This window comes from Trachurus trachurus (assembly GCF_905171665.1).
Source record: "Trachurus trachurus genome assembly, chromosome: 5".
NCBI lineage: Eukaryota > Metazoa > Chordata > Actinopteri > Carangiformes > Carangidae > Trachurus > Trachurus trachurus.
In genome coordinates, this window is record NC_139896.1 from 28,277,095 (window position 1) to 28,305,089 (window position 27,995).

Genomic DNA, 27,995 nt, shown 5'->3' on the forward strand with positions numbered 1-27,995 from the left:
TCCTCCAGCTCCACGTTACACTTGTTCCAGGCTCTGCCCGTCGTTTTTCTCTAGAAATAGAAACTTTTTTATCTCCGTACCGATCGCGCCCGTCTTCTCCTTCTTCTTCACTTCTTGCTCTGATCTACAGTTTTCTTTGTTCTACACATCCCAGAAGTATAGAGCTAGAACAGTCTCATAATGAATAAATGCACACAGAAATGAATAAATGCACAAAAGAAGATTCACAAATTTAGGGATTTCTATATATGTGACTCAAAACACGAATACATTTTCAATGCAAACACAAATATGTTTCATTCCATATATAAGTTTAAAAAAAATATTCACATAAAAAATATTTAAAAAATCGATGCACACACAAATAGAAAAAATCTTCACAAATATTTGCATGTAGAAGTATTTGCAATCTTCATCAAATACATAGGAGCTTGTTATATTGATATATGAACTGTTGGACCTGCATTTACAAAGTGCTTTTAATTTGTAAACCTCGCTGCATTTGTGAGTGAGACTTTTAAGACTCCCTTGACGTGACTCCGATCCACAAATGCGTTTCTTCTTAGAGGGGATTGTCTGTAGCCAATCAGATGTCTCCCTCCTTTACAGCCAAGCGTGTGTTTTAATAACGTCATCAAACACCCCTCGTGGTGAAAAACTCACGTGATTGGCTGTAAAGGAGGGAGACATCTGATGGCTACAGATGATCCCCTCTAAGAAAAAATGCATTTGTGGATCTGAGTCACATCAGGAGAGTCTCAAAAGTCTCACACAAATGCAGGTTTTAAATTAAATTAACAGCACTTTGTAAATGCAGGTCCAACAATTCATATATCAATGCAACAATCTCCAAATATGTATTTGATGAAGATTGCAAATACTTTTACATGCATGTATGTTTATGAATCTTATTTTTTTAAACTTATATATGGAATGAAACATTTGTGTGTGCATTGAAAATGTATTTGTGTTTTGAGTCACATATATAGAAATCCCCAAATACATTTGTGAATCTTTGTGCATTTATTCATTTCTGTGTGCATTTATTCATTATGAGACTGTTCTAGCTCCATACTTCGGCCCTGGAGAGTAGATCATCTTAGAGGACAGATCGATGGATGTGAAGCTTCTATTTAAAGCCTACCACACACATAAAGATATTGATTTTGCCCCGATTTTGCCCCTTCCAAACAAGGACAAAAATCGCCCAATTATCTTAGGCTCTTGAGATTATCTTATACGGGGGCGGTGCGTGGCGCAGTGGGCCCCATGTAGAGGCTACAGTCCTCACCGCAGGCAGCCCCGGTTCGAATCCCACGTCGGGCAGCCCTTTCCTGCATGTCATTCCCCCTCTCTCTGCCTCCCCCTTTCCTGTCTATCTCTACTGTGTGCTATCAAAAAAAAAGCCATAAAAATATATACTTAAAGGATAATTTCCGTTTTTTACAACCTGGACCTTATTTCTAGCATAAAATACAATCATTTTACTCACCCAGAAACTTTGGTGTCATTTGGAGTTGTTTTGACGAAATTAGCCCCAGTGGAGCGGCGCGTATATCCGTATAATGCGAGAACACGGGGCACGCAATGCAGCCTCTAAATAACACATTATCCGCTGCAAAACTCGTTCATTTCGCCAATATTTTGTTATGATACACTAGTGATATTCCCCTCCGAGCCCGTGGTGGCATGTTATCAACATGCTGCGCCTGTAGGTTGACTACTAACCTCCGACCTGGATGATGTCATCTCCGACCGCTTCCCGGCGCGGCTAACTTGCTACGGCTAATGCTATGGTTCGTTTCTGCGTGTTTCTGACTTGTCAGAACAAAATGAGCAGCTGGATGAAGTTCAGCTTCCACAGGCTTCCTCTCCTCAACCTGGACTCACTAAAGCTCCGGCTAGTTGAGCTAAAAATGGACCTGAATGCTGAAGCGGAATGATTATTATCAGAATGAGCCGTGCAGCGGTCGGAGATGACATCATCCAGGTCGGAGGTTAGTAGTCAACCTACAGGCGCAGCATGTTGATAACATGCCACCACGGGCTCGGAGGGGAATATCACTAGTGTATCAAAACAAAATATTGGCGAAATGAACGAGTTTTGCGGCGGATAATGTGATATTTAGAGGCTGCATTGCGTGCCCCGTGTTCTCGCATTATACGGATATACGCGCCGCTCCACTAGGGCTAATTTCGTCAAAACAACTCCAAATGACACCAACGTTTCTGGGTGAGTAAAATGATTGTATTTTATGCTAGAAATAAGGTCCAGGTTGTAAAAAACGGAAATTATCCTTTAAAGATTATCTTATGCGATTATCCTGTAGTGTGTGGTGTGTTAAGAGTTAAATTCTCCCGACAATCGGCTCGTAAAAAAGTCGGCGCTGTAGTGGTAAATTTGAATCTTCCTTCGTTTTAAATCACTTGAAATATCCCCACACCCTGCTTTCCCCCCAAGGTATCAAAACTCCTTTTGTTTGTTACCCATTTCAGTAGACCATATCCAAATTATAATAATACATTGTAAATAATAGAAAAACTTGTATTATCTCTAAATGTATAAACATTTACGGCTTTCTAGCTCATTGAGTGCCAACCACGTAATTTTACGTTTTTCGTTCCCATGCGTTGAGTGCCAATAATGTCATTTTGCTTTTTTTTTTAATTATGAAAATAGACACTTTAACACACCTGTGTAAATTTGGAGACTCTACGACGAGTGCAAACCGAGTTCTGCATGTGGATGAAGCGCAGCTGCTCAGCTGTCACTGGCGAGGCTCCAGCAGCTCGGAGCCGAAACAGGAAGCGCTCAGCTGACAGTCCCGCCCGGTCCTCATAGAACAACAATTGTTGTATGTATTTATCTTACACGAGCCCTTTGATCCAGAAATGCAAGTGTCAGAAGAGCGACAGGCACAAACAGAGCACCTTTCATAAAAGACACTGTATCTCCTTTTCTAGAAAAAAAGCAGGGATCCATGGGATTGAAACGCAGTTCCATTATTATCTGAAGCTTTCAGGCAACATTATCACCCCTAAAAATACTAAATTGGTGAGAAATGAACGAGGATGGGGGGGGGGGGGAGACGTGTAAACGGCTATTGATTTTTCTAAACGGTTATGATTTGTTATCCGTGTACCCGTTCTAGATGTTGACACCCCTATGTGTAACCCATGTTAAAATATGACATAAATAAGTTAAAAGCTGCATGAATAAGTTTGAAAGTTAAAGGGATAGTTCACCTAAAAATCAAATTTCACTCATCATCTACTCACCTTCATGTTGACTAAGAGCTGCTAGAATAGCGCTACATTTAAATTTTTTTAAGACGTTAGTTTAGGCGGCAGCTCTTTGTTGTTAAGGCGGCCGCCTTAACAGGAAAGCGCTGCGGGAAACCCTGGACTTATTAAATTTTTTTCGGAACAATTTCTCAGTACACCACCATCTTTTGTACTATTCTATTTTTATTATTATACCAACCTGACCTATTTTCTCACCCATACTGTGTAATGTCCTATTTATGTGTCATAGCCTTTGGTATGTTTGTGTGGAGTGTATTTTGGGACTTGTCCAGGTAATCAAGGGCAGTGGTTTTCAGTTGACTTTGTCTGGTTGAGTAAGGTGAAATAATTTATAAACGAACAAAACAAGTGCAACCCCTTTCATGGAATATCAGCCGTACAGCACGCTACACTTTGTCCCCAGAGCAGCATTCAAGGAGGCCGATTACTCAGACAAAACCAAGATCACACAGTTTTAGGGCTGCCCCCAAATAGTCGACCAAGCACTGGTCGACCAAAAAATCATTAGCCGACCAAAATTTCATTGGTCGATTGGTCGCAGGAAAAAAAAAAAAACATTTGGAGCCGTGTCTTGTCAAAATTAAGCCAACGTCAATGACTGAACTGTATATGAAAGGTTATGGGGCTTTTATTTTGAAGGGCCAGATACAGGAAGTCGTGACGTGACACTTTTTTTTTTTTTTTTTTTTTACACGGCACGGCAGTCTCTCTCGTATCACCGCTGTCACCATTAGCGGGTGCTGTCTGAGCCCCGGTCCTGTCCCACAGCGCTCACCGGCGGTCAGTGTCACGGAGCGGATCCATGATAGTCCCCGCTGCAGTCAGAGATCCGCACCCATTAGACATATGTCTATGCCCGCACCGCTCCCCCGCCCCCGCACCCCCGCTACACAGCCTGAGCTCAGTAACTTTTTACCCTCCTCATCTACTGTGTTTATTGGTGATAAACGGGCATTCTGCCAGTAATAACGGTGAAACCCGACCGGCTTGTTGTTGAATCTCGGACCCAACACGGCCGGAGTCACGAACATTAATTAATTAATTCTCAACCTGACCGCGGTCAAAAAAAAAAAAAAAAAAAAAAAAAAAAAAAAAATTAATAATAATTTGTGTAGCTCGTGTGGAGCTTGTGTAGCTCTGAAATGTGTCCACACACTGAAAAACAACACTGACAGAGATCAAAAAAAAAAAAAAAAAATTTTTTTTTTAATTTTTAAATTTTTTTTCCCCCTCAAGGTGGGGGGTCGATTAGTCGACTAATCGCCATAAGTGACGACCACTGGTCGACCAACAAAATCTTTGGTCGGGGGCAGCCCTACACAGTTTATAAAAAACATTATGTTTTGATTGTAGTTTAAAACAGTTTTACATATCAGAGGTCTACCATGGGTGAGAAATAGTCCCGCATACTGTTTAATTTAGAGAAAACTATGGTTTAATAAAAATGATGCTGTGACGCGCTTCCCTCCTTCAGACAAAATGTGTGAGTGCGTTTTTTTTTTCCTTTTTTGCGAGCGAGTGTGATGGCGCTGTAAACGCCCATCCGAAATAAACGCCAGGTCAAACATTGCTTTTCTGGTTGCCAAAAAATATCCTATGCAAATATAGCCTCCCTAAACACAAACAAACTCAAATGGATTGAAAGTGGTGTCTCGACACATTAAAGACGACCGAGGACTGACGAGACGCCTCTGGGCTGGTTGCTCCTGCCCGGTCTGTCCACTCCTCTCATCCGCACTTCTGCACCTGTCCTGGGCTGCACAGTGTCGGCTAGGCTCTGCTCGCTCCTCATTTTAAATGACTTATTACTCCTTTTAAAAGTAGCGTAAACAATAGGGATGTGCATGGTTACCCGAGTACCCGGGTAGGCAATCTGCTATCCGGTTATGAATTTATTATCCGGTTAACCTAGGATTAAAAAAACGGCACGTTAGAGCGCAGTCTAGTGTCGGATCAAACTACATTATCATGCCATGGTTCGGCTTTTTGTAGTGTTAAACAGTTTCGGATCAAGCAACGTGATTTTCTGCTGTGTAAAAGCGTTTTTGGATAGAGCCTCGGACTTTCAAACCTTTTACAATAATCTGTAGGGATGTATATTGTTAGGATTTTATCGATACCCATACCCATACCGATACTCCTTATCGGTACTGATACTTATCGATACTACAACATGTAATTTAGTGTAAAAAATAAAGATGTTAAAAGATTCAACCGTTTTTGTTGTTTTGTTTTGTTTAAATTAGGGGGGTAACACCAGCAACATAATAAAAAAAATTGACAGCAGAGAAGAACACCTCCTTTAAACCCTGAGCAAGTCAACAGTTAACCTGCAGAAGCTGCAGTTAATCTTTCATCATGATAAAATAGGATCTCCATCTATGGTTCTTGATTAGGGTTGGGCATCATTTGGATTTTAACGATTCCGATTCTCTATTTCGATTCCTGTTCTAAACGATTCTCGATTCCGATTCTTTGAGGTGCAGGTCAACAGGTCACAACTTATTTCACAGGATATTTTTTTATTTGACAAACTCTTCACACAGGCCATTTTTGCATGCATGCTTGGACTTCAAACATACATCTTACACAGCTTGTAAGACCTCCAAAAGACCTCCAAAAATAGATTTTGCCAACTATGGTATTCAATTAAAAGGGAGGGTCCCTAAATGTAACAATAAAACTGAAACTTGGTGTGGCGAGGTGGAGTGGTGAGTAGTTGCCAACAACGCCACCTGGGGAGTTTCGCCCCAGGAAATAGTTACTGTTTTTTTATAAAAATGAAAAAGGTCACGCAGGTTCGAATCACCACAGGGGAGAGTTCAGGTATAAAAAGAATAATAATTTATTGTCACAATATTGTTTCTATAAAACTTCAATAGTTGCCAAAATATCTCACATTCACAAAAGACTGGGCCAAAGAAAGGGGAATGGACAGGGCTGGGCCAGCCACGGCGACCTTAAACCAAACCAAGGGGAAGGAGAAACAAACCAAGAAAAATAATATCACCCGTGACACTGCATACACACGCAATGGAGAAGTGAAGAAGCCACCACCAGGGATTGGGCCGCCGCGCTGGACTACAGCACCTGTCCACAGGGAGAGAGGGAAAAATTAAGATGGCCGCAGTCTAGCTGACCTCCTCACACACACACACCAAGAACAATTAGATATTATTTATAATACAAAACCAACATAATGAAGTCTTCTTAAAATATTCAAATACAAATTAGAGGAGAACAATTAAACAATTATCAAACCCGCCCCCCCACAAAAGAAAAAGGAAAACAATAAAGAAAATAAATAAATTGTTAAATGTCTCCGAGGTCACTATCGTCGGCAACAACAATCATTTAATCAAAACCATGTAATCGAGCCAAACAAAACAGCAGCAAACATCGTGGTGGCCGATGACCGGAACACACCAGGACGCAGGATAGTGTGCAGAACTAGGAGAGTGGGGGCCGCTGGTTACAGCGCCCCGCTGTAAAGCAAGAGAGACAGTGTCACAACTAGTGCAATGATGTAAAACTGCAACAGCAGACAATTAGAGCAGCCTACCTCTGAGCTCTACTGCACCCAACACGCGCCCACCAGAACCGCCCGCTCCCTCCGGCTCACCGCCGCTCCGAGCACTGCAACGGAGCGGGAGGATGAAGCCCCAGGGCCAATAAAAGTAAAACACCAAACAATAACTAACACGGCATGCTTACCTTAGTGATATGACGGGGAGACTCGGGCATGCACGCCAGCCCGCTCACCGAACGCGCCGCACAGCAGAGGCAGAGAGGGAGAACAGCGACCAAACACACCTGTCCCAATCACACACAGCGTCGCTCCACCAGCTCGCCGTTGCTCCAACACTGCAACGGAGCGAAAGGATGAGGCCTCAGGCCCAATAACAGCAAACACAAACCAGCAAATACGCAGAATTCCTACCTTAATGATACGACGGGAGGACACAAACAAGCACGCCGGCCAGCTCACCGGACGCACCGCACAGCAGAAGCAGAGAGGGAAAATGTCGACCAACACAGCTGTTTTAACTCATTGGCTGCCATTGACGTCTATAGACGTCAATCTAATTACAACCGTTCACTGCCATTGACGTCGATAGACGTCAATTGCGTTTTTCAACGGGAAGGGCTGGAGGAAGGTCTGGCGGAGCTTGTCCATCAATATCAGGCTTGTAAACTAGTGTAAAGATGTGTAGCGGCCTGTAGGGGGCAGCAGTGCCCTCTTTGGATGAGAGATCAGCATGTATTACGGTATGAGAAGAAGAAGCGAGATGACAAGAGATATGCTAAAGAAACTTATGCACGGAGCCTATGTGTTCCGCACGTCGGCACATTATGTACCGTGTGTGTCGCGGTAGTTCGGAGAGGAAGAGGGTCGCGATCGTGAGAAAATGACGGAGATCATTGAAAAAGACACCGACGACCGACACCGACGCTGGACACCGGCGATCCAGCCGGGCCGAGTGGTGAGAATCAGCAGCTGACGGTGCGTCACCACAGACCAGAGCCCAGCTCAACTGACGGCTCGGTGGACGTGACCCGAGCGATTCCGTCCGGATCAACCAGGAGCAGAAGAGACTCGTCCCCACGCTCCAGAAAGACATGAAGGTAATAATATAATACATCAATGGTAAAAATAATAAAATAAACTAACTTGCTAGCGAGCTAACTTTTACTGCTTAGAGAAGGGCGGATCGCTTTGATCGGAAAGGTTAAAAAAAAAAAAAAACTCCACATCACACTTGACTACATCTATAAGAGATGTATTTTTATGGTAATTCTATATATTTCTATAATTTACAGGTGGTGGATCGAGCAGTGGTCGACCATGGGGCAGAGGTCATGTGACAGCTACAAACGTACAAAAAAGTTAATGCATTTTTACTGATATTTGTAAATAAATTATTATTTTGCCATCAAAAGTCCTTTCTCAGTGTTGTTTTTGTTGTTTTATAGAAGGAAAACACTGTTCAGATGTGTGAGGTGTCACTAAAGCAAAAAATATCAACGTCAAAGTCACTGTTCTGCTTGACATGTTTCTTTCCACAAAAAGCTCGTTTTCTCAGTGTTTTGGTCAAAAACTGCTGTTTTTGGCGAAACCAGCCTATGTTCTACTGCTGTTTACAAAAGAACGGAAAAAGGTAGAAACAAACTTTTTTTTTCCTATTGAACAAAGAGAGTCTACTTTTCTCTTGGTAGTTTCGGTGTTTATATAGTCATAGAACACAATATTCTGTGGGTCTTATAAGATCGTTCAAAATGCTCTAAAATGGCTGGCAGTATGGGGCTCTCTGCTCTGAAAATGGCTGGCAGCCAATGAGTTAATCACCTAACAGTGCCGTCCCCCCATTAACCTGCGCCAGGCTGACAACAGCGCCATGCAGTGACCAGGAGGGAGATGACTCACCCGGTCACATCGGCAAGCAGTCTAACATACAAAAAGCTGCAGAACAGGTGAATGTATATGCAACAAAATAAAACAAACACTGGAGCAGCCATGATAACAAATAATCATGATAAGATAATCATGTCAGGCTGAGGAGGTCTGTACGCGCGGTGCGGGTCAACAAATGCTTACTTTATTTGCAGTGCGGGGCGGGTCATTAAAAAAACTGATGATGAAGTCCAGAGTGTGTTATCAGGGGCGCGCTGATGTTGACGGGAAAGCCGGCGGAGGTGTGAAGGAACCGGGTGAGACGGCGGCTGGGCGCATCAGCAGCGCGGGTTGGTTTCACTGAGAGCAGAGAGCAGACCGGGGAGAGTGACAGCTTGGTCGCACTGGACGCGGAACCGAAGCGCAGCGCCCTGGAGCGGAGGCAGTTTCAGATAGGCGCACATGTTAACCGGTCTGCCTGGTCGCACATCTCGCGCTGTGGAGCGCAGTGCGCGCGCCTGCAGCGCTTCAGATCGGTTCATTTCTATTTTTCACGCGAGCCGCGAGCGCCGAGAGCGCCGTCTGTCAAGCTGGATAGACCAGATCGTACCAGACAGGAAGTCAGGCACAGAAAAGGCGAGAGAATCCGGTCAATTTTCAAAATAAAATAATTAAATGATGATTAACTAAGTTGTTGCTTGTCCATCTATACATATTTGACCGTTGCGTCTGCACATGAGACACACACACACACGTTTAAAATGACGTGTGTGTGGAAAACCGAGTGAATACGAGTATGAACGACTGCAGTCGATGTCTGACCGGCGCGGAAAGAGGAGGAGAAGTACGCTCCCAGTGCGACCACCCAAGCGCCCGAAAAGCCGCGCGCAGTGCGACCAAGGGGTGAGAGGCGGCTGTGACTCTCCCACTCCTCACGAGCTCCACACTGACAAGCTACCGGCAACACAGCGCCTCTGTCTGCCCTTTCAAAGTAAAAAGCCCGCTGTCTGACGTTTAATAGCAGCGGGATGGTTGTGAAAATAGATGCGGTGGTGCGGGGCGGGTCAAATTACTTAAAACTAGTGCGAGCGGAGTAAAACAAACAAACTAGTGCGGACATTTAGAAACCGAAAAAAGGATCGAAATTCAAACGGCTTCTTAACGATTCCGCAACCGGACGTTAGGAACCGGTTCCTATTTGGAACCGTTTTTCGTTGCCCAACCCTATTCTTGATGAATATTTAGCTTTTTTACTCTTAAAGATGTATTGCTCTGACTCACAGCTCATGTCAGCTCAGGTGATCTGACGCTGCATCTACAGCAGCCAGTCCATGTTCTTCACGCCGTAGACCAGTCAATTTATGAGACGTGTTACCGCAGAATAAACGACACAAGCAGATCCGTGTTTCCACAGTCGGAGTTTTTTCCTCCACTTTCTAACCGGAGTGACATCAGGTCGCTCTGACACTCTGCTCCTCTCAGCAGCAGACATGAAGCTGCTGGAGCCTCCTCTGTCTCCTCACTGACCTGCTGCTGTAGGCTACTGGACACTCAACCCTCCGCTTCCGACATGAATTAAAGTACTTTTTAAACTCCAGTCTCTACTCTTATTATCCACCTGATATTTTGTCTGACGACGCTGTGTGTCAGTAATGCGGACTGTCTGACGGACAGAGTGCATTTATGCACCGGCTGTGCTCTGTCCGTCAGACATGACGTCATTTTATTTTTTTATTACAGTATTCGGTTACGACAAGGTTAGGATACTCGGTTAGAAAATTATTCGAAATGCCCATCCCTAGTAAACAATTTACTGTATTCCAGAAAGGAGGTTCAACAAACTCTGAGTCTATCCCTGAACTCTGAGTTGACTTACTCTGTGAGTTTTCAGTTCCAGAACAGCTGATCTGAGTTAGGTAAGTCAACTCTGAGTATGTGGTTGAGCTCGCATAGATATATGGGCCATTCTACAAAATTGGTGCAAAGTCAGAGTTGGAAACATCTTGAAATAAATGTGTCTTTTCCCCAAAACTTTTCATGTATGTTAGTTGTATAATATCCAAGGTACACATTTCTAGTAGTTGTACAGTTAATTCTCATTTTGTATTTTCAGACAGTTTTGGAATATTTTTCCTCTCCCAAAATTTGTCACTACCGAAACACAATCACATATCACATAAAATGAAGGGTTTTATCGATCTATTAATTTTTTTTTTTTTACATCTACCTTGTAAATATATTTTTCTAAAATGTTATTTTTCAAAATTTACAGGTAAATTAAGAAGTATATCATTTTAACAAATTGTTTAAGCATGATTTATCAGAATCATTGGATTTTGAATCCAAATTTTCTTTGTAAAGGGCATAAAGTTGATTATAATGATTACAAACTTATGGATTCATTAGTTTTAATATACACTCAACCAAACACCATAACAATATCTTAGTTGATAATTCAATATATTGTATTTTTGACAAAACGGTGTGACTGCATCGTTTCGGTAGTGACAATATTGTTTCGGTAGTGACCACAACTTGTTTGTCATGGCTGAATAAGACTGCATCATTTTATGTTAATACAAATAACTAAAACTCATAAATGTTGATCACATGTGTATCAGACACACATCTTACATTAAATATCTGAAAATGACATTTTAACATTTTTTGACATGCTGTTTATCAACAATTTAATACAGGTCTCAGATGTCCCACAATAGTGGGACAAAAGTCTTTTGCCTCAAATTCAGCCTTGGTCCAGGTTTACAGCCAATCTTTAAGTCCCTCTATTGAGCTCTCCAGAGAAGAGGCTGATTTGGTGCATAACTATGCTAACATTTTTCTGTATATTGCCTAATTAAGGGATTAAGTGTTCAATTTTGTCAGTACAGAAACAATTATGTCACTACCGAAACAGTCACTACCGACACACAATTTTAGATAACTTTGAGCCTAGCCTGAAGATGATAATCAGCACATGGTTAGCTAGCACTTTTCTGAACTATTGCACACACATAAAAACTATTTTTTCTGCAATAAAACAAAAAAAAATTGTTTAAGTGCAGAAAATAGGTGTTTCGGTAGTGACGTCTCTTAAAGTTACACACTGATTTTCAGACTTGTGAACACCTTCTCTTCAAAAATGATGAACCTATAGCTACTCAACATGCAGCCACAACATGAGAGGGACAAAGGAATACCTCCTGATAAAAAAATTTGAGGTGTGGCTTAAATCAGTCTCAGCCTATGGACTAAAACCTACAACGTTTCGGTAGTGACAAAAAAATGAGGGACAACAATTTGTACATACATTTTCAAGATTTATGAAAAATATATAAAATCAATGTCCTTTTTTACACATAACTTTCAAAAGAATCTAAAAGATCTTTATAAAAACACCAATAGAAAGATTTATAAATATCATTTCAGTATCATTTTCATGAATTGAAATTTAGGAGTTGGGGTTGGGGACAGCCATCTCCCAATGTTAAGTACCCTATAAATGTTCATTTTATATAGCCTATATTAAGCATACTGATATCTTAAATATTATTTTGGGTTTCAATAGATAATTGCAAGATCTTAGTAAACATTTCAAATTTGCATACTTAAATGCTTTTTAAATTTGTTTTTTTGTTCGGGGACAGCAGTTTGCACCAATTCTGTAGAATGGCCCATATACACGTGTATATATCTATGGTTGACAGGGTCCAAAAGTAACACTTGCCACTCGCCAATTACGAGTAGATTTTGTCTCTGGCTGGTAAATTTTTAAGACCACTCGCCGCTCTGGCAAGTTTTTTTTTTTTTATTGGCGAAAATTTCATTTTTTGTTACTGGAGAACGATGCTGGTATCTGCTAGATTCCTGGCAGAGTAATGTGTCTTTCAGCAGAGACGATCTTTTACGGTCACGTAAGCGCGTCATGCCATCATTCAGCGTACCCATTTGTGTTGTTTGGCGCGCCCGGTAGAACTCTCTCGGTATCTTTGATTAGAGCAAAGATATTCAATATACGGATTTATAAACCGTCTTTGATTAGAGTGGCAGCAATCAGCTCTGGTGACCGCGGCACTGACGGAAAAGCCAGTGGGATAATGTTTAATTTGATTAACTCATTGAGTGCCAACCATGTAATTTCTAGTTTTTCGTTCCCATGCGTTGAGTGCCAAAAACGAGATTTCTCGTTTTTTGCTTTTTTTTTAAATTATGAAACTAGACACTTTAACACACCTTATGTGTAAATTTGGGGACTCTACGACGAGCAGAACTGAAATAGATGACGATCAAAAACTCATGACAGCTCATGATCTGGAAGTTTTTATCATAACTCGGCTTTTGCAAACTGAGTTCTGCATGTGGATGCAGCGCAGCTGCTCTGCTCTCACTGGCGAGGCTCCAGCAGCTCGGAGCCGAACAGGAAGCTCTCAGCCGACAGTCCCGCCCGGTCTTCACCTCCCCAAAGTCCTCCCGCGGTAAAATGTGATGATCTCTGGACCAAAGCAGACTGCCGGCACCGACCCGTACCACAGACGGACCGTGACCACCGGTGGGGCCAGTGTTCCCATGGTGGTTTTGTGAATAGAACAACCATTGTTGTGTATATTTATCTTATACGAGCCCTTTGATCCAGAAATGCGAGTGTCAGAAGAGCGACAGACACAAACAGCGCACCTTTCATAAAAGACGCTGTATCTCCTTTTCTAGAAAAAAAGCAGGGATTTTGATGAAACCCAGCCATGTTTAGCTTGAGTTTTCTCAGGAACGGAGGCACGTAGAAACAAACGGTTTGTGGCCATTTGAAGCATAAAGTTTCACCTTTCAAATGAGCCACAGTATGTGTTGGTGGCAATAATATAGAATACACTGTGGCTCTACAAAAATCGTCAAAAATGGTCTAAATTGCTGGTACACTTGACTAAAACTTTGGAAAGGAGCGCGGCACTCAATGAGTTAACAATCAATTTCTTATTGATTAAAACCAGACGCGGCCCGACACACGGGTGCTGAAGCATGAACCAGCGCGGTCTGACTAATTCTCGGTACGAACTCCGAACCCGTGCGTCCGATTGGGTTTGTCGGACCTGACTGCTGAGAACTCAAATGTAGGAGCCCATACAGATCCATGCACGTCTGGGAGTTCAGAGGAACAGAAAAGCAGCGTGTGTGTGTGTGTGTGTGTGTGTGTGTGTGTGTGTGTGTGAGGGAGAGAGAGAGAGAATCAACAGCCGCATATAAGACCCAAATGACACGTTAAATAATACTGATAGCAATTTACAACACTTGAAAGCAATTTTTATTTGGTTGGCTGGTAAAATATCGGCCTGGCTGGTAAAAAAATTCACTTACCAGTGAAAAAGTTAGTTTTGGACCCTGATGGTTGAGCTCGTGCCTGACGACTAGTGAAAAGCCATCATCAATGGAGCTTTGATATTGTGATTCACCATGGCAACAGGGGAGAAAACACGAAACAGACATGTTCTGAGAAAAAAAAAAAAAGTAACACGGGCACAGCTGTGGCCATAAGAATCAATGACTGAGTTTTAGATGCGGTCGACTTTTAATTTTGAATTTAACATAACTTTCTTTTAATATTGAGGAAGTGGGATGTTGCTCAATGTTTTTTGTTTTATTTTATGATAGATAGATAATTGCAATCAGCTGAAAATGAAATATAAAAACAGTCTTGTGATGGCTCCTCACTTTCGTTTTATTCTTATTCAAAGTAAAAGTTCATTCAGTGGATATTTCAACGTGTATTAGCATCAATAGACCAGAGCGGCATCTGAGAATGACTGAGGCATTCTGGGTAATTTAGGTGCAGCGCCCGGGATCCCTCCATTGAAAAGTTCAGCCTAACTGGCTTAACAAACTAACTAACAAAAAGTTGGCTATTAACAGGCTATTTACAGACAACACTTAGCCAAAACCTACCTGGTGATTCGACCAAATACGTGTAGATGTCCAGGTAAGACATTTCTGGCCACTGTGTGGGGTCATTGATCATTGTGGGAGGCTAAATGGGCATATACCGGTAGATTAATTGTAGTTTTTCAAGATAGCATGAACGGTTGGTTTCAAGGAGGGTGTCAAAAATAATTAATAGTGCTACAAAAGAAACAAAAAATAAAACATTAAAATTGATTGTTAGTTAGTCTACGCTCCATCAAAACACAAAAAGCTACTGAGTGCAATTTAAAAATGCCAGGCGCTGCCCCTAAATTACCCAGGATGCCTCAGTCATTCTCATTTGCATAGAGATGCCGCTCTAGTCTATATGCTGATTAAAGCAGAAGTAAGCGATCGGGTCGTTTTGGCTAACTTCCTGTCAGCCGATGGAGTTAGCAGTCCCCCGCCCTCGTCCCTACGTCACCACATTCACGCGCATCCCTTGGCTGCACACACAGAGAGGGCCGCCCCTTTATGCCGTTCTCTCTCCTCATTGGATAAAGGTTGTAGGATACAAGGAAAGTTTTCTCCTCGGCTTACAGCAGAGCAGAGTGACTGACAGACCCGTGTTTCAGACCAAACACTCTATATAAGTGATTGCCGTCGGGAGATATTATTTAAGACTTAGGGGCCGTCCACACGAACGCGGGTATTTTTGAAACCGTGTGTTTCTCTGCACGGTTTGGCCTTTCATCCACACGTAACCGGAGTCCAGGGTGAACTTTTTCGAAAACTCCGGTTTCAGCAGTGTCACAGAGTGAAGGTAGCCTCCGTATTTGTTGTAACGTAACCTCTGTATTGTTGTATCTAAAACCTCTGTAATTGTATTTTTGATGTGTTCCAGTCAAGTAGGCGGTGCACAGCCTATTTGACTGGACCGCCCATTAATGTAACTGTGTCTGTCTCAACAGGAACAGAGACCTGTAGTCAGGCCCTGAAGGAGGCCTGCACTGAGTAGCATATTGGAAGTAGCTGGGTTGATTGTTAAATGGTGGGGCAGGGCTTCCACAGCTTATATAAGGCCCCTGTTCAGAAGGAGCTCTCTCTTGCCGTGAGGGTGATGACCAGCCAGCTCTTCCCCCCCTTAAGTTTGTGTGTTTTCTTTTCAGCCACTTTCCCCTCGGTTTGTATTTTGTTTTGCTCAGGCCTGGCAGCAATTAAAATTTACCTTGTTTTGCACACCTGCCTCCTGCCTCTGCATGTCATCTGAAGGAGAGTTTATCTGACTTTCTCTTGAGCTACACTCCCACATGGTAACAAGCAGTCATGTGTGGACAGGAAAACCGGACATTTTTCATAAATCCCCGCCCCCCCCTAGTTACTGTTGCTAGCACGTCAAGCTTCTCGACGCTGACCCATGGGTCATCATGTGCTGACCGCTCAGACGCTGAGTGGACTATTATGGCTACTGTGAATATCAATAATCACTAAACATGCGGACACCAATACAAAATCGCGTGGCCACCATATGTAAACATAATGTTGATATGGCGAAAATAGGCTTTTATTATTATTATTTTCGTATCTGTCATAAACAAGAGATTACGGGCGGGGTGTGTTAGTATAGCGCGGACTCTCGGTGCCAGTCAGTTTGAGCCTGCACTCTCTTTGTACAAGTTACAGCTGCTTTCCTGTTAGGAGTGATATCGCCACCTACTGCTTTGGAATGCACATGACATTGTTTGAGACGGATTTGCGGTCTCATGTGGACGGAGTTATTTTTTATCACACCGGTGGTGTGGACGATATTTTTTTTTTTTAACCGGGGTCCATAAAAATTTGGTTTTAAAAATACCTGTGTTCGTGTGGACTAGGCCTTATATTAACACAAACATTACGCTTACTTCTGCTTTAATATTTTAACTGTATTCAAACGTATTGACTGTTCGAAATATGATTTCAATAACCCAAATGCAGAGAAATATCAAACAATAGTGCTTTTGTGCACTCAAAACACAGTACCAGTACCCGCACCTGTACCAAAATATTTTTCACAGTTCACAAGAATGATAATGATACCAGAAAAAGTCTAACCCAAGCGCTTGGATAATTTCCCTAACCGTTTGGGCCCATTTGAAGCGTTGGTGCACATTAAGTTTTATCCAGTTATGAGAAGAAGAGTTAACTTTGAAACCTGGACAGTCACAGTCTGTTTAACACAGTCCCGTGCCTGTATCCTGCACTCGGTATCGTTCCAATGTCAAGTACTCACGCAACCTCTCAGTGTAGAAGCAACATGGCGGTGTAGCCAGCCAGGCCGCAGAGCGATGTCCAGACAGCTCCCCGCCGACTCCCGTAGCTCCAGCTACCTGCGACACGTCCTCGTTCCCTGCTGTCGACTCGTCCGCTCGTCCGCTCGTCCGGTCCGTCCTCGCCCCCGCACGAATGTCCTGTGGAGACTTCCTCGTGTCCGTGTTGTGAAGCAGTCTGGTTCTCTGCCGAGGAGCTAACTAGTAGCAACACTGCTAATGTACGGAGCTAATTGCGGAGACCACGCTGTAGCGGCTCGTAAAACTTCACCGTCGTGTAAAGTAAACACACTCGACTGAGCTACGTGAAAAGAGTGTTCTGACCAATTAAAGTCTCTCTGGGCAGTGCAATATCCGGGCCAACCTTTAGTCCAAGTCTCCAAACATTGACTTCTTTCTCTCTGCCGAGGAAAATGCAGCCAGCTCCTTCACTGTCCCGGTGAACTGTGGGATACTTCCTCCCGGAGAAAGTTCAAGTCTTTTTTTATTAAACAGGAAAAGTTAACCTTTATCATTTTTTTAAGACCATAGAATATTTTTAAACAATATAATACATGAATGACAGAGTTAATATATGTACAATATTTATTTTAAACATGACTATCGCAAAACGAGAAAAAACAGAGGATTCTGGGAAATGAAGTCTTACTTTACTTTAAACCCAGTAAAATAAAGAATGAATGTTTATAAACATTTTTAGAGAACCCTACACTAAAACCCATGGTGAGGCGGCATTTAGTCACTATGGCCCCCACCTGTGGAACAGCCTGTCGGAGAGCCTCAGGACTGCAGAGACTGTTGATATTTTTAAAGGAAGGTTAAAGACATAGCCTACCTTTTTAATCAGGCTTGTATTTTTAAATTCTTCTTACGTTCTTATGTGGTTCTATCTTATATATTGTTGCTTCTATCTTTGTTTTTAAGATGATATTAAAGCAGAAGTAAGTGGTCCGGTCGTTTTCGCTAATGCTGCGTTCCAGGCAGGCTTTTGAAATCGTAAATTACAGCTTCAAGTCACAACTTACGACTTTGTAGCGTTCCAGGCAACCCACTCGTGTTTTTCCGACCTGTTTTACTGGTGAAAGTCACTATAACGGCCACTCGTAACTTCCGACCGGTGAACTCGTACCAGATCGAACTGGTACGACTTCACGGTCGGAAAAATACGAGTTTCCTTGAACGCACCATAACAGTCCTCGTCCCTACGTCACCACATTCACGGCGTCCCTTGGCTGCACACACAGCCCTGCATGCCGTTCTCTCTCCTCATTGGATAAAAACTGTAGGATACGATAAATGTTTTCTCTTCGGCTCAGAGCAGAGCAGAGGGACTGAGAGACCCGTGTTTCAGTCCAAACACTCTATGTAAGTGATTGCTGTCGGAAGATACAACTATTTAAGACTTATATTAACACAAATATATCACTTACTTCTGCTTTAATCTTAAATAATTGTATTTGTTTTATTTTTCATTGGTACTATTTTATTTATTATCTTACGTATTTTTATCCTGTTCACACGTATCTACCTATCTTCAGGGTGTTTTATCCTATCTTATGCTTTTAGTTTTTAGCTTTAACTCCAGTGTTTCGGGATCCTCCACACTGGGAGCTGTGTCTGGGCTGCTGTTGGGGGCGCTGTCCTTGGGTCCCTTCGGCCTGGCTGGCTGTTGTCTGTCGGGATCATGGATGAATTGGTTGGGATCGGGGGGCCTGGGCACTGGTGCCCCCTTGTGGCACAGCCTGCGACTCCTCCCAGTGTGGATGGCCCCAAAGATGGTGCTTCCTCAATCCTCAGTGTCATGCCATGTCTCCCTATACTGCTATTGTCAGTAGTGAGAATGTTTGTGTGTGTGGTATGGAGGGTGGGGCTTTATTAGGGGCAACAGCAATAAATTCACGCAGGCTACAAGAATAAGGTAGAAGACAGTTGCTCTTCTCAGCCAGAGTACCAGTACCACAAATCCTACATAGTGGGGCTTTAAATTTAACTCAAAATCACTTGTGCAAATAAACCCTTGCCAAATAAAATAATAATACATTTTTATAAATATAACTCAAATACTAATTCACCTTTGGTAAACCATACAGTTATTCAGTATGCAAATGTATTTCCCCCAATCACTTCAATCTATTCACACCCAAACAGCAATAAAATGAATAATCAAATCAGATGCTATCCCTAGTGATAGTGACCGTGACAGTATGTGTATGTGTTTTATAACATCGGCAAGAAAAAAACCATCGTCAAAAGTTTCAAAAGTACCGGTTTGGCACCGGTATTGAATAAAACCTAAGTGATACCCATCCCTATTCCCCACCAGACAGTCAGAACTGAAGAAGCCTCTTACTCCATACTTGGATAAGGGGTGAAACGTCAAGTCAACGTCAACTAAATCCAGTTGACCTATTCAACTCTCATCGAACCTGGATGACTGAGAACCTTCAGAGTGTATCTACTCACCATCTCCCCCTGTTAGTTATCAGTTAAAGCTACAGTTGGTAAGTCTACGAAATTCCGAGACTTAGTCAGAAATTTCAAAACGATACAACTTCATGAGTCTGAGGTCCACATAAATACTTACTACACGGCTCTATTGAAGGCTGCTCTCTGATTGGTCCAGCACTGCGTTCTGCGGTCCGTTATTTCTGAATAACAGACCGTCGCCAAGTATAACAGACCGTTGCTAGTAGGGACGCCGCTCTGATCAGCGCAGCACAGAAAAGAGAAACTATGCAGGATATTTACCTTATGTTTCATTTTTACCGTCATTAAACAGCTTCGGACTAATTGTGATAAACGACTTGTAACTTGTTACAAGGAGAGTGGAGGCTCCTTCCACATCGCTGCTGGAAACCAAACCTGCTGATCAGAGCCTCTGACACGCGGTGTCACAGCTCTCCTCCCGTCTCGGTGGCACCGCGACTCCACGACACAAACGGACCCCGCACGCCGTAATCTCTTGTTTATGACAGATATACTACTACACAAAATACACACATGGTAACATGTGCATGCCAATCCATCGATCCACTGATTGATTATCAAAGGCTTCAAATGCACGAACAGGAGGAGGCTCAGCAAAACAGTGGCCGTGGGGCGGTGCGTGGCGTAGTAAGGCGGCCGCCCCATGTAGAGGCTACAGTCCTTAACACAGGCGTGCCCGGTTCGAATCCCGTGTCGGGCAGACCTTTCCGGCATGTCATTCCCCCTTTCTCTGCCTCCCCCTTTCCTGTCTATCTCACTATGTGCTATCAAATAAAAAATAAATAAATAAATAAAACAGCGGCCGTGACCGGACATGCAGATTCGTTAAATGATGCAATAAAAAAATCGATGAACGTCGTATTTTGATCAACATTATGTTTCAAATTAATTATTTTACTAAACCGTAAACCGTGTAATAAGCGGGATAATGTATAATTGATCCGCTTCGCGTCGGGGTTCCATACTTCCTGTCGGGGTTTATTTCTCCATAACAACCTCCAAACTATACATTATCCCTTACATAAATGACCAGCAATAACTTCCTCTATAGAGATGGTTTTAATAGCGTATTTATGAAGTAAAAACCTGATCCGTCTGCTTAAACCTTTGACAGTATCCATTACATGAGGTCGTATTGTGACAGTAGTGTTATATGTATTGCATTGCACAGTGTAAAATGTTAGCAGTACAGGCACATGGTAGCTTTGACCAAGGGGGTAGATCGGACTACACGCAGGCGCAGCTCACAGTCGGCCATATTTGAACGGGCAAATTGCTCTGACTCTGGCTGCAGTTACAGTGCAGTAGATAGGTGATCCAGTCATCTTCATTAAAAAAAACGATTCATAACTCTGTGAAAAATAAATCAGTATGTAGCTATTACTTTATCTATTTGCATAATGTCACTATAATGTTACTTTTACAAAAAAAAAGTACATGATTAAAATGATCCGTGATTTTAAGTATGCTGCATCATAACTGCATAGACTTTCATAAAAAATCAAACCGTTTTGAAATCGGACAAAAACTGAGCAAGTTGTGGTCATTATGGCAGAACATGCACCATAGGCTTAATGCTCTGAGGGAGAGAGTTGCCCGTCCCAAGATGGCCGCCGTACTGGCTACGCTTTGTCATTGGGAAACAGCGGTGGGTGAGTCATCTAGTTCTTATATATATCTATGGCTTTGACTGTTCAGTGTGGTATACAGTGATCTTTAGCACCCACCAGAGGGGAAAAGCTTTAATGTCCAGGGCTAAACCTTGTAATTTTTCCTTCTTGATTTCTTACTCAGAGTGTCTAAGCCCCAGAGCAAAGCCAGATTATCACAATGACTACACGACTTCTGTATAGAACTGGGTCAACAGCTCCTGCAAGTGTCCCAGCAGAGGAAGAGGATGTACTTTTGTACTTTTTTTTTAGATTTTTACCATATTTTGTAAATAAAAGTTATTTGAAAAAACTGTACTAAATATTTTTGTATAGCCTATAGCATTGCATGGTGCACTGGTTAGCACTGTTGCCCTATTTGGCTGCCTCCCATGACCCTGCATAACCAGAGACAATAGATAGATAAAAGACACATTAGTTGTGGGTGGGTGGGGTTTCTTAAAAATAATAATTTTAACTGTTCATCCAGGTACCTTGAAAATAATAAACAAGATGGGTAATAAAACCTGTGTTGCATATCTATTATTTTAAAGCACGCACTTAGTTTTACCATTACTTACTGTTAAGTAATGCTCTAGTAGGGTAATCCAATTAGAAAGCTGTGATCAGCTGTGCATGTCTCTGAGCACAACATGATGCAGGCACACATAAATTCATTAAAGGAGTCATCACCTGGTTTTTTACGCATCCAGTCCCCCTTAAGTTGCTTTGACTCAATTCTTAAAACTTATTAGAATTTTTTTTTTTTTTTTTTTTTTTTTTTAAATAAAACAAAACTTTCTCTCAGAGTAAGCGCGAGGTTTTGACTGGTCCGGATGTTCATTGTATGTAATATGTAATGAGGCGCGCATTGATTGGACGCAGGAAGGACAGAGCCGAAATGGTGGCTGGCCCAGTGGGCTACATGCAGGCTGTATTGGAAACCACATACTATGCTGTTCTCTGTCGTTCTCAAACAAACTAATACGACTGACACAATTGTTAGATTTCATCAATGAGACCAACATTTATCTCCTAAAAAGAACTTAAAGAGCAACTAAACCCCTCAGTTTTGGCTGACGTGCTCTAAGCTGGAAATTCAAAAAATGCCTTGATTATGGGCAGGGCTCCAGGAGTACTCTTCGATCCCCCCTCCCCCCTGCGCCGCATTCACACCCGCGAAATCACACAAAGGAAAAAAAAAAAGTAACAAACACACATCGACACTTGGGCTATAGCGCTAACGAGCTACTAATGAGCGACTCTGACAGCACTAGTAGCGCGGACACTACTAGGAGAGGACACAGTGCCGATCCGCCAGTTACCGGCTCCGCGGCCGTGCCGGCCGGGGCAGAGCTGCAAACGATTCCCATCCAATCAGCACGCAGGTGCTGATTGGCCGGGGAGCTGCCTCCAAAACTTCATCTGCCTCCATCTTAGCCAATAGAAAAATTTTAGATGATGTTTCAACCCATGGAGGACAGTCACTCTTACATTTTTACTACAAAATACACCAAATTGAAATATTTTGGTTGGTTGGTATAGTTGGACCAGAATCAACCGACAACACTACTTCATAACCAAATATATTTGTTTTCAGCAGGAAAAAAGTGGTTTAGGGGTTTAATTGCTCTTTAACCAGCCGGCGGTAAACCTCTACAAACCTGCGGGTAAGTTAATTAGCGATTGTTTCCTCCTTTGGCCGGCAAACGAGCACTGCAGACGGGTTGCTGAGGAGCCGCTCCTCTGGTGCTCGCTGGAGCTCACCGGAGCTTCACTTCTCCCAACGTTGGAGGCAAACTTCTAAACAGCCATCATTTGGATAAACTAACCGCACATTGGGGATCTAAACCCTTACTTTCTCGCATGAAAAAAATATTAAAGTGACGAAATAACAGCACTACAGTGGGAAATAAAACAACAAGTAATGGCGGCGTGGTGGAAGAGAGGTGTTTTTTTTTTTTTTGCAAGAGAAGTGGGTTTATGAAAGCAGGCTCCTGTGGTGACGTCAACAGGAGCAGAGTCAAAATCTCGTAATTTGCGGTGTGCAGCCTCATGAGCTACTCTGGCTTAAACAAAGAGCCCAAATGAAAAAACTCAGCCACTTTCAAACTCCAGATTTTCAGGCAGGTTTCCACTGAGGTCCAACACCAATATACATGTTTTAACAAGGAAAAATGTGATTTCCGGGTGATGACTCCTTTAAGACAAAATAACACTTATAAGAAATAAAAGTAAATGTAAATGATAAGTAAATATAACTCAGTGCAAGGCTATAGGTTGGCTATACGATAAGTGGGACTAAGAAACGAAAACAACACCAGATCTTCTCATGCATGCATTTAATAACTACACATTTTTTTGTTACAAAATATATACAGAATATTATGACAGAGGCCAACAAACATGCTAACCTCTCCCTGTTGTAAATATACAAAGGTGTTTCTTACCCACTCACCCATCCAGACATATCGCAAGCATTTCTTTCCATCAGCATTTGTTGATAGAATGTCAAGCTGTGTTTTTTTTTTCACTCTCTTTTTTTTTTTGCTTGATCCTCTTTCAGCTGTGGTTCAGATGAAAAGACACACACAAAAATAATGAATCTGCAAGGTTTAATGCTGTCATTGACATGTACTGTATAAATGTCCCATTTGTTGCAGAAAAGATCTTGGTCTGTATCCATGAGCTTATTTCCATTTCAAGAAAGCCATTTATCCGGAAGACATCAGGAAGGTGGATGACCACAGAAGTGTAGTTATCATTCTTAAGAGACAGAAGACACCTCTGTCTTGCTGGTTGATACTGAGGTCTCATCTTCAACCATGCCGCCCATTCCAATAGTGCTGAGCATGCAGTTACGGAACTGAAAATGAGAAAACATGTGGTGAGATACCAGACAGAGTTATACATATATATACTAGGCTATATACCTCACAAAAAGAAACCTTATTCCCCACAGAAAACTCAAGATCAAACATCACTGTATGAATAATGAAATAAGGCTGTCTATGTCACAGTAACTCATCAAATCAAAGGTTTATCATCACTTTGGGGATGCCAGGTTGTTTCTGGAGATAATGCTTAACTTGGCACCTGACACCTTCGTTTTAGCTCAGGAATATCATGCAATTAATCAATTGTTTTCTAATTCCATAGAATAGTGTGTCTGGAGAAAAACCCACTTATCAATTACATACACAACTTACTGGAACACTTATTTAATTACTATCAGCATGGGGGGCAACCGCCATTCCGACATCCCACCAGTCCGACATAGGCCTCTAATTGTCTAAATGGCAACACTTAATTTTCTATCAAATGTCCCATCATTCCGACAATTCTTGCCTCCTATGGTCAGAATGACGGTATTTTTTTATATTTTTTTCAAACATCCTGCCTTTCCGACAATTCCTTTAATAGCATATTTTTTCCCAAAAAAGATTTTGCACTGGTTGGGTTTAGGCAATGATGAAAGGAGTTGGTTAAGTTTAGAAAAAAAAGACCAGGTAGAGACTAGACAGGCCAGATAGATAGAGAGTCCAGATAAGTAGGAGGGAGTCACCTGTTGAGTAATGCACATTTCCTTATATTGAAAGCCTTGTCAGAATGGTGGGACGATGGCATGTCGGAATAGCGGTATGTTGGCATGGTGGTTTGTCTAAATGGTGGGATTTCGGAGTGGTGGGATGTCGGAATGACAGCATAATCATTTTTGCCTTTTGTTTATTTGAAAGTGAGAAACCCTTAAACCTATAATACTGTAATCTAATTGAATGACTTGTGGTTAATGGTTAACTTAATGTACTGTATTTAATGAAATAGATGCCAACATTTTCAGATGCACTTTAAAGAGTGATATCAGGTGCCTTTGCTTCAGAATCATTTTCTACACAGCAGTTATCAACTGACCTGTTTGTTAAACAGCACGTAGATGATAGGGTTGAACAATGCTGAGCTCTTTGAGAAGAAGGCAGGGATAGCCATGGCTGTAGCTGAGAAGGCAGCTCCCTTGTTGAAGAAGATCCATGCAGCAAAGCTAGCATATGGGGTCCAGGCCACGAGGAAGCCAAACACCATCAGGATGCACATGCGTGTCACTTCCTTCTCAGCTTTCTGAGTGGATGCTGAGTCCTGCTGCTGGGCTGCAGCCTGAATATGTGTTGAACGGAAGAGCAGGGATGAGGTTAGTTAGACATACACATAACTCTTTGCACAACATGGAGCTTTATTGCCAAACATGGCAAGATTGTCTGCTCTTCTATGTTTTATAATATTGCACATTTATTGATTCAGCAGTGACAGACTGGCCATATAGGGCAATGTGGGCAAATGCCACAGCGGCCACCTGATGATGCAGCCGTTCAGCCGCTATAAATAAATAAAGCAAATCATCACCACGGCGCAGTGCGTAGTGTCAACACAGCAGCGACATGCAGTCGCAGCAGGGCCAAGTCAAAATCCACAGCTGCTTTTTAGTCCCAGTTCATGGGTTTCAGACTGTTTTTCAGACCAAAAGGCAGTTTATACAGCAGTTAGTTCCGACCGAGTAATTTGATTGGACAAGAGACATTCCATGACTTTTTACAGGCATTATCACTCCACTGTACAGGCGTTCAGGAGCTCAGTCAGAGCCTGGTGTGATTATCTGCGACAGAATCACACCAAGTGCTGTTGTACTGTATATCAGCACTCCCTCTCGTGTGATATTGCTTAATTGAAGACTCCAATATGAAACTTGTGAGAGGCGATTGATGACATCTTGAGAAGACTTAGAATATAAATGTCGAGTGAAAAAAAATGATTAGGTCCAGAATTGCTACAGCTAATTATAATTAAATCATTATAATTAATTTATAGAGCAAAAACACTGATAATTTTGATTTACATTGCCTTTCTATGTACACATAAAGAGGAAAACATAAGAGAGCAGAAAATACTATTAATGTGATTATGAAGTGCGGCAGGCTTTAAAGTCAAAGAACTGGGGAGCTTATTTGTGGGATGGCAGTGGTCACCACCTCACACAGACTATTATAATGACCTCAATGATAGAGTAGGGTTAAGAAAGTAAGACTTACAGCTTTGACTGTCAGCACAAGGCTTCCATAAGTGAAAAAAATGGTTCCAACGGGAACACAGAAGTGGCAGATGAACATGTACATGACGTATGATTCGTTGTTGATGCCTGGGGCCAGAGTGTAGTAGTCTGGTCCACAGGAGCACTGCAGGCCCTCAGGAATGTATCTGTGTGAACAGAGAGAGATAGCAGATCATCTGGTATCAACAAGAGCATAATGTTAATAGGTACATACAGTACATACTGTACACCATTCTGGCTTTAATTTCAGATCCATTCTTACATGATTTACATCATTTCTACAAATTCTGTCTAGAGTAGAGTACAACTGTCAGGTCATCAGTCTTCCCCATGATAGTGGAGCTACTGAACCAGACTAAGAGACCATTTAAAGGCTCAGGAAACCTTTGCATGTGCTTGGAGTTAATCAGCTGATTTGAGTGTGACATAGTTACAATAGTTAGGTTACAATAGTGAACTTTTTCACTGTATTCTAATGTTTAGATTTACTGAATTCTGACTTCATTACAATTAAAAGAAACAAAGACGGGGCGGTGCATGGCACAGTGGTTAAGGCGGCTGCCCCATGTAGAGGATATAGTCCTCACCGCAGGCGGCCCGGTTCGAATCCTGCGTCGGGCAGCCCTTTCCTGCATGTCATTCCCCCTCTCTCTGCCTCCCCCTTTCCTGTCTATCTCTACTGATCTATCAAATAAAGGCAAAAAAAAGAGCCAAAAATATACTTAAAAATGAAATATTTCAGTCAGTGTTTCACTGTTTGAATGGAACTACTGAAATAAATTATTTTTTCCGTGATATTCTAATTAACTGAGATGCACCTGTACATGTGGATAGAATAGCCATTTGGCCAGCTGTAGAATTAGTAGTTTGAAATCTTCAAGTCGTCTCCATGTCTACAAGTGTTGGAGAGAGCTGTAGTATTGCGATGACATGTGAGTGCTGTGTAGACTTCCAAGTGGTTTTAGTCCATGCTTTAGTCTTGGATGCAGATGTTTGATAGTTGAATTACCTGGACCAGCCAACCAATGGAGGAGCAGCACAAGACATAGCCATGATCCAGGTGAAAAGGACACCAACTCCTGCATGAGTATTACTGAACTTGAAGCTTCCCATGGGTTTGCAGACGACAATGTATCTCTCAACAGCCAGGACGACCAGAGACCAGAGAGCAACTTGCCCTGCAAGGAAAAATACAACATATATTATGTTTACAGCTGAAGTTGCACAAGGCAACAGTATGCAGTGTCATTTCAAATTTACCTCCTAGAGTGGCCATAAACCCTTCAATGGCACAACCCATTGGCCCAAAAACAAAATAGCCATTAATAGCAGTCACAAAAGTGATGGTGAATCCAAAGCAGACCATGATGAGACCGGCCACAGCCAGGTTGACCAGGATGAAGTTGAGAGGTTGCTGGAGCTTCTTGTTCTGAGCTGTGACCACCAGAGTCAGAGCGTTGATGGGGAAGCCAGTACAGATGAGGAAGAACATGTAGACAGCCAGCAGCTTGAATAATATAGGATCCCCCAGGTAGTACTGTGGGTATTCAAAAGGACTTCTCACAAGCCCCGTCCTGTTGTTCATGGGGATGTAGAAGTTCTTGCCTTCTGTGCCGTTCTCCATCTTGTTTGATGATAGTGTCTGGAGTTTTGCCAGTGACAACCAGTGATGGACCCCTCTGTCTAGGTGTCAGCTATATACCTTCCAAAAGTAGATTACAGGGGGATTGAGAATAAGTCGTTTGGCTAAGCCTCAGTAAATCATATTAACACGGGATGATCATCAACTTGCTTCCAACAATGTAGCTCTCACCGTTAATTTTTTTAAATTTTGTTTTAGTGAGTGTCATCAGTCCCATTAG

General features: G+C 42.3%; 1 protein-coding gene and 1 long non-coding RNA gene across 2 annotated transcripts; both read right to left on the reverse strand.

Annotated features, from left to right (window-relative positions):
• Nucleotides 1-6,227: 6,227 nt before the first annotated feature.
• Nucleotides 6,228-7,308, reverse strand: LOC310986193. The gene is made up of 3 exons (XR_014595393.1): nt 7,247-7,308; nt 7,021-7,170; nt 6,228-6,942 (listed from the first exon to the last, which is right to left on the reverse strand). It is a non-coding gene; the product is annotated as an uncharacterized lncRNA (long non-coding RNA).
• A 16,491-nt stretch (nt 7,309-23,799) lies between these two features.
• Nucleotides 23,800-27,757, reverse strand: LOC310986183 (green-sensitive opsin-like; the record flags this gene model as incomplete). Its single annotated transcript, XM_083971996.1, has 5 exons — nt 23,800-23,898; nt 24,945-25,184; nt 26,114-26,279; nt 27,143-27,311; nt 27,394-27,757. The coding sequence occupies 5 exons, from the start codon at nt 27,755-27,757 to the stop codon at nt 23,800-23,802; spliced, it is 1,038 nt and encodes a 345-aa protein (XP_083828122.1).
• Nucleotides 27,758-27,995: the final 238 nt, after the last annotated feature.